Source organism: Buteo buteo, chromosome 9 (assembly GCF_964188355.1).
Source record: "Buteo buteo chromosome 9, bButBut1.hap1.1, whole genome shotgun sequence".
In the NCBI taxonomy this organism is placed as follows: Eukaryota; Metazoa; Chordata; class Aves; order Accipitriformes; family Accipitridae; genus Buteo; species Buteo buteo.
In genome coordinates, this window is record NC_134179.1 from 5,838,537 (window position 1) to 5,850,512 (window position 11,976).

The window sequence follows — 11,976 nt, forward strand, 5'->3', positions numbered from 1 at the left end:
GCCCATGAACTATGCAAAGTTGTGCTGCCTCACACAGTCCAGTTTATTCTTCGCTACTCACACATTTTCTACATGATGCTGTCACTACATTATTCCTCTTGTCTTGTATGGTCAAGGGTGTTTTGTTGTTATGGTGGTGTTTTGATTTTTGGTGTGGGTTTTTTTTCCTGTTTGTTTTTTGTTGTTGTTGTTTTTAAAAGAAATCCCAAGCTGCCTTACCAAACACATGTCATTAAGCCAGTTCTTTTTGATACAAATAAATAATTTGGTATGCATGCTGAAGCCTGTTTATTATTCATGTGCTAAATGTCAGTGCTTTTCCCTTCTGCTAATGATCCAGGATCCTGGCCCTGTTCTCACACAGGTAAGGAAGACTGACTCTCAGCAACCTACACAAGAAGCAATTACCCAGCAGTATGAAAGGTCTCACTTAACCCTTCCAGCAGATAAAAAATCTATAAGAATCTCAGCACTCAACACAGTATCCACAGAGAAAGCTGTGCAGCACCCTGCTCTGAGATGGATCTGAAACTTCTTAGCCACTGCTTCTGCTCAGGCTGCTGTGATGATACTCTCTAGTGGTTCTTGCACCAAAGGAAAACCGCTGTTTTCCATACAAGCTCAGGGCTTAGCCCATGGGTCATGTACTAGGAATGCCCCTCAGGCCTGCACAGAGGTTGAATCCAGTGCCAAACTTCTCAACACCAGCTTCTCTGTGAAGGCAGTGTTTCAGTGACAGGCTGATGTAGTTTGGCAGCCCTTTGTATAGTTTGGTCTGTTGATGTCAGGTTTTCTGCACCTTTCAGCATAATCAACTGAACAGGACCTAAATGATTTTTTTTTTTCATTAGATAATGGGAAAGTTATCATACGTGAGGATTCCCTGTTTCCTGAATAAACCCAGACCTTTCTAAGACTGTGTCTTACCTCCTTTTAATAGCACTTGGTGAGGCAGACTGCCAAGCCAGCAGTTTCTCAGCTGAGCACCCAGACTGGGAAGAAAGAAGCACCTCTCCATATTAAATCCAACATAAATGAAAAACACTAACTAAACCTGTGAAGACAAATACATACTAGCTGTATGCTCACCTTCTCCTCCAGACACTTCTACAGTTAACCAAAAAGCTTTCCTCTCCCAGAGCTGAAATTACCCATGTGGTTGAGGATGCAACAGACACACATATCTGGCTGGCAAATAAGGAGGTTTCCTTCATTCTACCAAAAAAACAAACCAATATTCCTCACCCTGTGAAATCTATGAAGAACTAAGAGTTACATTTTTTTTTTAATGAGACTTCAAAAAATATTTATATAATGCCAGTTATTTCAACCTCCTATCCCTGCCTTCATCAGAAAACAGAGCTTTTACCTCCCATGCAGCTTCCAGTGTTCTCTTCACTTTAAGTTCTATACAAGTTAAAAATGGCATTTTTTCCATGTCCAGTCCAGGTCCCTGGACAGGATATTTCATTTTTGCCATGCTAGACAAGGAAATTACACAGAGATAATTGTACCTTTCCAACATCCAGTTCCTTTACCTTACATAAGGTAGCAGCTTTTTTTCCAAAACTTGCTTTAAAATCCTTTGACAACTTTAAATAATATCTTCCCCTCTCCCCTGTTGTTACCTGATGAATCTCAGAGTTGGCCTAAGTGATAAATGCATTTGGTCACAGAAAGCTTATAAATAGGAGTTAACAGCTGTATCTTTGCTGCCGTTAAAGGTATGATTACCCCTGCGCAGAGACACTCTATTAGGTGTCATTTTAGTAGTGCTGGCAGGTGCTTTGGCCCCTGAGTGTTGTCTCAGGACACTGGAGGATTACACTTCTACTGCCCCAGCCTGCTCCACAGCTTGCTTAGTACTGGCTACTCCTGCCTGCTGCTTAAGGAGTGGGTACACCTTTAGCCACATGTCAAAGCCCCTTATCACCAACATGAAAGAGCCACAAGAAGGTAAGGTTGAGGCAAGATATTTGAGACTTCTAGTGGAAATGGGGTGACCACGTCCTCCCAATGGGTTGGCAACGTTGGCCTGAGCTTAACAGAGCTGATATGAGGTGTTCTCATACAGAAAATGAAAGAGCATGCGAAAATGGTAATTAAGCATTCAACAAGGAGAGTGCTCATATTAACACATCTTACAGCAAGGTTAATAGTATCCCAGCCTACACAACAGTGCCAGCAAGGAAGTCAAGTATTACAGTCTAACAACATATCTCTCACCTCCACATCAGGCAGATATCTAAATCTAATACGTTATCAGCAGGGTGCACATTTATCGGTATATTGTGGCAGAGATGTGTACAGCTATCAGTGGTTACAATGCATCTCCAGAAAGGACTGCTCTGTCCAAAGACTGTGGTGTGCAGTGGAGAGGTTGTGCCCATAATTGAACCTATGTCTGCTGTTTAGGCATGACCACTTAGAAATGACAGTGTGAGTATGAGCACTACAAACCACCCTACATCCCATTCTTATTCCTGCTGCTCGGATATTGCCTGACCCAGGCAAAAAAAGCACTCCTCTAGTGGGGGAAGCTGTCTCTTAAGGGCTGGCCTGGTCTTACCACTAAGATTCCATACTTCCAGGGCTCACAGATGGCTGAGGTCCTGAGAGGGTAGCATGCAGTGTGTTCTTAAAGATAGCAGATATTTAACAGCTATTGGTCTGATGCTGCATGGGACCAGCTGCTCTGAAATTATCAGCTACTCTGGTGGGACAAGGATATTTCCAGCAAAATGGTTCTATGCACCAGGGTCTCTGGACCCTAACAGCTTCCATTAAGTAAGTAGCACTGTCCTCCATCCCTTGCAGCCTCTTCGCATTTCTCTGCTGCCCTTTCTCCAGTTGTTTTGCAATCCCCCATGCTAGGGACAGGAAACATGTTTTAGACACCTTTCCCCATCTCCATGTCTCCAACTCCAGGTGACATCTGCAGTGCAAGTAACAGGTTGCTGACTGTTGACACAAGAAAGGGAAAAAAAACAACAGAGGGGACTATTCAAAGGTTGATTGTGCATTTTCTGGCTGTGAGGAACTCATTCTTTCCCCTTTATCCCCCCCCCCCCCCCCAAAAAAAAAAGGCTGGGCACTTAAAGAAAAGTAGCTTGGGTCATATCTCCAACAGACCTGGCATAGCACTACTGAAATGCTGGCATTTGATCAGTCCCTGCCAGGTGAAGTTCTGCCAGCCTATATAAATATGTGTCTACACAAAAGTGAGGATCACCCCATTCTTACAAAAGCCATGAATAACTCCAGAAGTAACCTGCAGTTATAGAGAAAATAAAAGGTTCTTATTTTCAGGTTCTTTACCAGTTGCACAGAGTATTTGATCAAAAAGTTTTCCTTGCCAACCGACTGGCGACTTTTCTATGGTGCCACTTCAGAACATTTGTTTGGTGATAACAAGCCTTTGTTATTGGCAACTTATCCAAAGCCACAGGTAGGAAGAGATAAACTGTGCAAATAAAGGGGTATCACACACTGCCAGTACTGCTGTTATAAAAGGTACATTTCCCCTGAAACAGTCATAAAAAATTCAGGGCTTAACTGTGAACTAAGATACTGCTTAAATCAATGAAATTCACCCCAGAACAGAAGACGACACTCAGGCCACCTTTGAGCCTTAAAAGGGATTTTCTTGATACACAGGCCAGGAACTGTCTGCCTTGACAGGGAAAAGGGAAGGTGCTTTACATGCGTGGGGAAGCAGCAGCCTCCAACTCTCTCATGGATCCAGTCCAAGACAATATGAACAGCTTGTTGATTGTGGCTGGCTTCAGAGCAGGCCTCTAATGTATGAGCTTTGGGAAGCTGAACACAGATGAGGCTCCAGAGAGAGCGAATCATTCCTGGATTGGTCACAGGTTCTTCCCTCTCCAAATCTCAACTATGAACTCTGAGTAACACACGCTGCCAGGGTGATGCTTTGAATGAAGCCACAGCCGTCCCTTCCCAAACCGATATTTTCCCTGATATTCTGGAGATGGTGATGCTTACAGATGACAAGTCACTGATGGCATTGCTCTGTATTAAACATCCAACAGCAGGCAGATGAAACAATAAAGACATAAGCCACTCCAGAAAACAGCTCATATATTTTTTTCACTTGCTGCAAAAGAACTTCTGTTGTCTCATACACATTTCTAGATGGCAAAAAACTTTTTACATTCTCCCTAATGCATCGCATGTTGGTCACAGTTTTACAGTTTTGTTGCTAACAAGTTCAAGAAACAGATATTTTATTGATCATTTTGTCTTTACACACCGTACTAACTCACCAATGCAGTTATCACTCAATTCAGGGCTTGTTATAACATCCCTTCAAAGTAAGAAAGCACATGCTTTTGCTGGCCTATGCCCAGATATATGCAAATTTATGCAAACACATGCAAATACATGTCTGCTTTTTTGTCAGCAGATGTTGACAGGTTTGTAGATATGGTGTAGTGAGAAGCAATAGCAAAACAGCAGAGAGGAAGGCTGAGAAAGTCGAGAAGATCTCTGCATTTCTTAAGAGCTTTTGTTCAAGTCTGCTAAACAGTTGTTTAAACAGTCCAGGTCTGCAAGGCTGACAAGTGCTTTAGAAAACCCCATCCCATTTGAGTTAGTCAGTGAGTGATCAAGGAAGTTACTGCGGTAATTTAAGATATTTGCCCTTCATCTTATTGTTCAGTCCTGTTAGAAAAAATAACTTGTGCAACATTAAGAAATTAGCAAACTCTAATTCAGAATGTATACTAAGATGAGACACCCTCTGTGAAAGGGTTGTCAAAACATGGCTTTCACTCCCTTCAGGCATCTACCTTCAATCCTATTGACCTGGCAGAGACACTGTTGCCAGCTGATTGCACAGCAATTCACAAATCATTTCACAGAAAGAATAAGAAGAATCTATTAAAATGCCCCCTTAGATTAAGAACGGGAACAGGAGAGCATGTACCACATTGCACTCTGACCCTGCTGTGTGCAGGCCTATGCAGCTCAAAGGTTTTCTACCTTGTCTATGCGTAAAAGCTGTTGAAGGCCCAAAGGAAGGCTCTGTCTCCTACATAGGCATTAGCTCAGGTGAGGGTTCAGCTCCCCACTCTGAGGTGCTTCCAGAGCTATTCTTTGCCATCAGAGCCGGAGACTTGGATTGGATCAGATGTCTTGAAGAGGAATCCCTTCACTGGGAAGCACTCAGGAGCCACATGAACCTGTGCTGCTGAGAACCTGCCCCATGTACTTGCTCTTACAAGCATCTGTTTTCTTTTCTTGGGGTGGGGTGAGAGATTGTGGCAATGGACAGCTGCTTCAGCTTTCTTCCGCAAAGTGCTAAGAAATGGGGTAGCAGCAGCTTGCAGGAACCCTCACTTGGACCTCTTGAGTTCGGATGTCCATTCACTCTGATGAAATACAGCCATGGATGACTCCTCAGGCTGACTTGACCTCTTCCATCCAGTCTTTTCCCTCCTCTCAGGTTGCTGCATTCCCAGGCTAGCAGGAACAATGGAGGTAATTGCGCATCACAAAGGTTTCAGCATTTCAACCAGCACCTCTGTACAGGATCTAATAAGAGGCACAGTTCGAGCAAGTCTTCGAGCAGTATTTCTCAACCTTTTATAACCAAACTACCATCTTGTGTTCCGTCACCACCATGGGTTTCAGTGGCCACCAAATCAAAGGTTGGCTATACTTCAAACATTTGCTTATTTATGCAACAGCCATTTGTTTTGCTGGCTTCCTTGCTTGTAAGCAATGCTTGAGTTTTATTAGTATTCTTTGTTAACAAAAGAAAGTTTTCAACCATTTGAAAGCTCATCTTCTGATATCTTACATGCTACACATGGTCCACAGGTTGAGAAACACTGCATCCCACCCTGGTTTAAGGACTCGAGGAGCAGGGATGTGTGACTTAACCATCCTCACAGTTTTTCTAAGAGGCCTTGTGCAATCAGCAAGCTGAAGTTGAAGCCATTCCAGAAATTGCGGGCAACCTAGGATCTGGCATTTCGGTGACAGGAAATGAATGCAGATGCAACTTTCCCTTTCTTCAGCAAATGCCTAACCTGCCAAAAAATGTAGAAGTTCATAACGTACCACCTGAAACTGTGCATGCAGACACCCCAATACATACATACACACACTTGTATACATGTATATGTGTAACTAAATACACATAAAAACATACCAGAGACTACAATGAGCTCCAGGAGCCTTTTTGTACCTGTAGGCATGAAACTTGATCATTTCTTGAGATTTGCTGTCATTATGAAAGAACTACACATTGATACCTCCCCAGATATATTTGGAGTACCAGCTAATGCCTGCTTTGTGCTCCTCGGTTACAGATTTACTGAAGTGAGGAACCCCCAAGCCTACACCACTGCAACGTCAGACCCATGTCATATGACTTGTCCTCATTGTTCCCCTGGTAAGGACAGACAGCTGTGGTGTGCACAGATGTGTTAGGAAGCAGCAGCAATGCAGATCATGTACCTGATCCCCAGATTTTCCAGAAGGAGCCATGTGGATTGGCTGATCGTTGTCTAAGTTTCGGATGCTTGGGTCTGCCCCATGGTCAAGGAGCAACTGGATGATTTCCTTCTGGTTCTTGTCACAAGGCAACGCAGCTGCCATATGCAAAGCTGTGTTGCCATGTGCCTAAGAAAAAGAAAAAGAAGAAAATGAAAAAAAAAAAGAAAGAAAAAGAGAAACCTCCTGATAAGCTGTGCCACCTACTCAGAATTGTCCTAGAAATGGAGACTTGTGAAACAAGAGCTGAAGAAGGCTCACACAATTACTTACTAAGAGGTAAGGGAGTATCCCTGCTCTATTTCTCTCACGTATGGTTACTCATGCAGGAAATTTGTGGATTTAGATTTTTTTCTCTCTGGTAGAGCACTACAAATTGAGGGGCTTTGATGCTTTGTGTACAGCTAACAAACAGTCCTGTATCAGCAACATTCCTAATCACTCTGCAAACCCCTGATAAATTGTACCTTCATGTAAGCAGAGACCTGATGAGTTATTTGAAAAAGAGAAGGATAGAGGCCATAGAACATGCATACTTATCCAGGAGAAACAGTAGGAACTACTTCACTGTGATACATTTAAGTCAGTCTAGGGGACAAAACACATTATACCGTGTTACCTATCACACATGGGCTATGCAACGATCGACAATAGCAAACCCATTTGTACTCCACACATCTCCACTTCTCACTTTTACAATCACTTGGAAGCGCCAGAAGGTTGCAAAGAGACCTTGACACAAGTGAAAGCCAGACCCGATAGTGTGTAGGCTATACACAAAGCTCAGACTGATCTCTTGGATACCAGGATCTTTGACTGTGCAAGTCCTCCCAGGTCACCAAACTCATGGCATTAAAAGGAGGTGCTTTGAAAGACACCAAGCCATCCTGGTGGTCCAGCCAAGCCAGAGGTCTAGGAGGCCCTGTCCCTCAATGACTTTGTGTACCATGGACCAAACAGGGCTGCGGGTGGTTTGTCTCTGCAGCAGACAAAATAAATCATGCCGGGCTCCAACCCTTCTCCTGGTTCCTTCCCAGAGTGCTGAACGTACTGCTTGGCTTTGTTTTCATGGTGCTGACATTAAGCAGAGTCCTGAGGTCAAGGGCCTACTTAAGCATATATTGACTCCAGCTTTTTCAGTAACAGGATTTGCACAGAAACAATAGACAAAATTTGTTGTGAAGCCACAGGGGGGCGCAGGACGGAGCATGCTGCAATTTGTCGCAGAAAAGCTCTGGTATTACCAGACCGTGTAGAAATCTGTGCCCCTGCCTAGTCAGGTATGACTGGTAACGGTTTTAAATGAGAAAAACCTAATAAGCAGATGCATAAGGCAAGGCATTTTTAGTCTGCAAGAAGTCTCATTTAGGCAGCTGTATATTTTTTCTCTTGGAAATGATCATACATTTGTCATGAATTTGGAATGGTTGGACACAAATTGCAATGTGTGTTACTACTCCAGTTGTTAAATGGAATATATATGATTTTCAGGTCTTATTTCCCACTGAGACATAAGGGACATTGAAGCACAAAACAAAACAACAGAATCTTAACAGCTATTCTCAGACAAGGCATTTTTTACAAGCCCTGAACATGCAGATCCTTGTCAATTTTATCATCCCATACAGTCAAGGGATAGTTACAAGCTCTTTATAGGACTTCTTGTTAAAATGGAAACATCTGCATTTGTTTGCTGCACCTTTGTGGCAGGAGCACTTGATAGCTTCCAAATCCAGGCATGGGGCTAAGAAAACAAGGCAATCTGACAATGCCTGATCTTGAAGCCTCCCATTGACTTTAGTAGGGCTTGTGGAGACAATGGTCCAGAGCACCGAAATGTGGGGTCTAGGAATCCTTCAGGTGAAAAATACCGCAAAGGCCTCAATGCTTTTCTCATTGTGAAATCCACAAGGAAATGGATTTGGAATAAAACAACCACAGTAAGCAGTGGGTGAACCAGGGAAGCCAAAACACGAACTCCAGCATACCCATCTTTTTGTCTTCTTCACACTTGGAAGAACTAAAAAGCCGGGATGGGTATCAGACAACCTTGCCATTTTATTTGTCACTGTCCCAGACAGCTCACTAACAAGACTGAAGACTCCAAGTGATCCTATCACAGTAGGAAGCTCTCACAGGATTGTGATCAAGAGACAACGGCAGACTCCCACAGACAAGCTAGCACCTGCCTAATGGGTCTTAAAAGATACAGAAAGAATGTAATGAAAAGGCAGTGTAAGGCCCTTCACTATACAGAAAGACAGAAACTCAGTGTTGTTACCCACATACACAAAGCAAAACACATTTCCTCCAATACAACAGAAATCTGTAGGGGAAAAAACCCGTGAAACTGTCCAGTATCTGCTTCCCAAGTGAGCAACTGAGTTGATAGAAAACATTCAATTCCTTTCTGATGGACACACGCATGCTCCAGGGAGTACAAGCAAGGCTAAAAGACTGAAAAGCTAATGCACTGACCCTCTCAAAACAGGGAGCCCTAACCTTGTCCTCCCCTCCCTCTGTCCTTTACTGCTCAAGGGTACCCTTCTGCAGAAGGACCGAGAATCACCCACTTAGTCCTGCTGAGAGGGCACAGCTAGTCAAGAGCCAAAGCTCTGGCTGATGGTGCAGAGTGATGTCTCAGCTAAGGCACAGGAATGTCAGGATTTTTGCTTAGGAGGATGGGTGAAGCTGATACATCTGCAAGATAGTGTCACTGCTTGGTATCTGCTCAGAGGTGAAGTATGGGGCAGAAAGGGGATGGGTGACACAACAGCAGCCCTGGGAAGTTTTCTAGCTTGCTTTATACAACCTAGGAATGGCTGTGCCTCTAGACACCCTGCACTGAGGAACCAACGTTAGCAAAACTTCAGCTCAGGAAGCAGGGTTGCATAGAGTGCCTAAAGCAGGGTCTCGAGCCCCCGGAGTCAGAGGTGGTCTACTTGCCACAGTGCCTAGTTTCCAGCATGCTCAGCAAGGATGCTGCCTCACTTCAAAGAGCTGGTTTCCGCATGCTTCACGTGCCTGGCAATGTCAGCCACTGGTTCACTGCCTGTAGCATGCGTTTGTCTTCTCTTATTGTTCCTGGCAGCTGTTAGGACTTGGAGGGCCCTGTGAATATTTTGATTCTCCAGGCTCAAACTTGCAGGCAGTCATCACAATAACCAGTTTGTGCCCAGGCACAAACAGAGCCAGAAGACTTGCAAATAACAGTTAAGGCAGAAAGGGTCACCATCTCCCTTAACTGAAATAGGAGCTTTGTCCTTCCTATGGACGGCATGTTTGACAGGAAGGATTACTTGATACATGGCTGTCCTGAACTGCTGTCTTTCAGTATTACGTTGCTGCCAACAGCAAACCATTGCATCATTGCAGATCTGTTTTCTCAATCTTCAGCCTAATGTAATAAAGTTCATGTTCCTCCTCAAGTAACCACTTCCCATGTCCTTCCTCTTCCCTGGCTATCTCACTCTCTCATTCTGTCAGCTTCTACCTGCTGGGAGAGGGGTCTGTGTTTCATGACACAAGTCAGAGTTCAAGCCAGGCACTGCTTTCCAGGTGAAGTGTCTATTTACTGGAAAATACACTTTCAGGTTAAGGAAAAAAAAAAAGTTCAGATCCCACAGATCTCCTAACACCTCTGTCTGCATGCAGCCTCCCACCGCAGCACAGTACTGCTCTCGGCATCTCCTCTGCCTGTGGATGTGCACACAAATCCTGTCCATGTGTGGCCTGACTCACCTTGTTGTTGACAAAGTCCTTGGACTTGAAAGCATTCAGCTCCAAGAAGTATCTGAGCAGGGAGATGTTCCCATCCTGGACTGTATAATGAAGAACTGTCTTGTTGCTTTTCACATCCTATTTAAAAACAGAAAAACAAAACAAAATAAGAAATGTTCTGCAGAACAACCTGCAGATATTATATAAACCCATCAGAGAAAAGTCCAGGCCAGTTCTGCAGCTAATGTGGAGCACCTCTTTCCCTTCAGTGGCCCTTTTGCTGTCCAGTGTTTGCTTCAGGCTGCAAGAAAGTAACTCCAGAAGGCAGAAACTAACTCTGCAACTAGTCACTTGAAAGGGGAACAGGCTTGGTCCTTCTGTCAGCAGTTCATTCCTTCTCCAATTCTACAGTTTGAGCACAGCACAAGCATCAGGTGGGAGGTGGGGGGGGTGTCCGTACAAACAAACAGCATACAGATAACTGAGCTGATCCCTTACCCGGCTGTAGATGGAGGCTCCTGTCTGCACCAGGAGGTGGATACAGGACTCCAGCTCTTCACTCTGGTGCTGAAGATCTTTCTGCTGCTCCTCCGTCAATGTCTGGCAACCCTCCCGGAGCAGGGTGTTGTGGGCCAGAACAGCACAGTGCAGTGGGGTATGGCCTGGAAAACCAAGTACAGGAGGAAGATAATGACAGTCCCAACGAAGACATCGATGTACAGAGAGGAAGCGAGGGCTGGCAGGGAGAGCGTATGCATCTCTGCACGTGTGTTGTGAAGGCACAAGCCCTCCTCTGGTTTCAAAGGCACCATATTGGCTGTATAGACACTTTATGGGGCACTCCAGCATGTGCTCAGTTCCAGTTGTGCATTGAATCACTGCTGAATCATCAGCACCATTGACTTCTGTGGCATTTGAGCTCACAGCGACTCTCCCCCAGGCAGTTTCTGAGGCCGCTCTGGCCTCTTGGCATAGCAGCAAATAACAAATGAGCAGCAGTCAATGAAATAGCCAATACAGTTTTTCAATTTTTTTAATACCACTATAAAAAACTTGTAGAAAGGGTTTTACCTTCAAAATCCTTCATTTCTAAATCAAGAGGAAAACCTAGTGACAGTATAACCTAGAAGCAACAGAGAAATTGAAAATTTTATTTCAGCAGAATACTGTCCAAGCCAAAATCAGTCAAAACTAACAAAATTTAAAAACAAACAAACAATTGGATAATTATCATTTAACTACAAACTAAGCCCTTATTTGGCACTAGATTTCAGTACTGACCAGGGACATTCAGGGTTACACAAGATGATCATGTTCCCTAGCTTTCTAAACCCTGCCTAAGTATAGTATCTTGTTAGATTCTCAGTTCAGAATAGTAAAACTAAGTCACTGCCCCCAGGTCAAGACTGCCAGCCCCCTTGCTTTCACCCTGGTTTAACCAAAGGCACCAATAACACCAATTCATATTTATTCTGAGATTCTTGGCAAAGATAAATGAAAATCTCTCCTTGAAACATACAGCCAAACTTTATTACCTAAAAGTTTGCTGACACTGGAAATTCTTTGACTGGATTTATTTACTTTTTAATGTGCAGCAGATGTGCAGCAGCGTGACAGGTTAAAAACACAGCTTGTTGCAATGGCTGCAGCAATGAGGATGCAGAGCCTATAAATGGCATGAAATAATGGTCTGGAGGTGAGCATTGCTTGGATTTAGCAGAGAGTAAAAACTTT

The 11,976-nt window shown here is 43.9% G+C and overlaps 1 protein-coding gene across 1 annotated transcript; it reads right to left on the minus strand.

The window, feature by feature from the left end:
* Positions 1–6,381: 6,381 nt before the first annotated feature.
* LOC142034857 (NF-kappa-B inhibitor delta-like) lies at positions 6,382–11,467 on the minus strand. The gene is made up of 4 exons (XM_075036681.1): positions 11,314–11,467; positions 10,741–10,904; positions 10,264–10,380; positions 6,382–6,651 (listed from the first exon to the last, which is right to left on the minus strand). The coding sequence occupies exons 1-4, from the start codon at positions 11,327–11,329 to the stop codon at positions 6,382–6,384; spliced, it is 567 nt and encodes a 188-aa protein (XP_074892782.1). The 5' UTR covers positions 11,330–11,467.
* Positions 11,468–11,976: the final 509 nt, after the last annotated feature.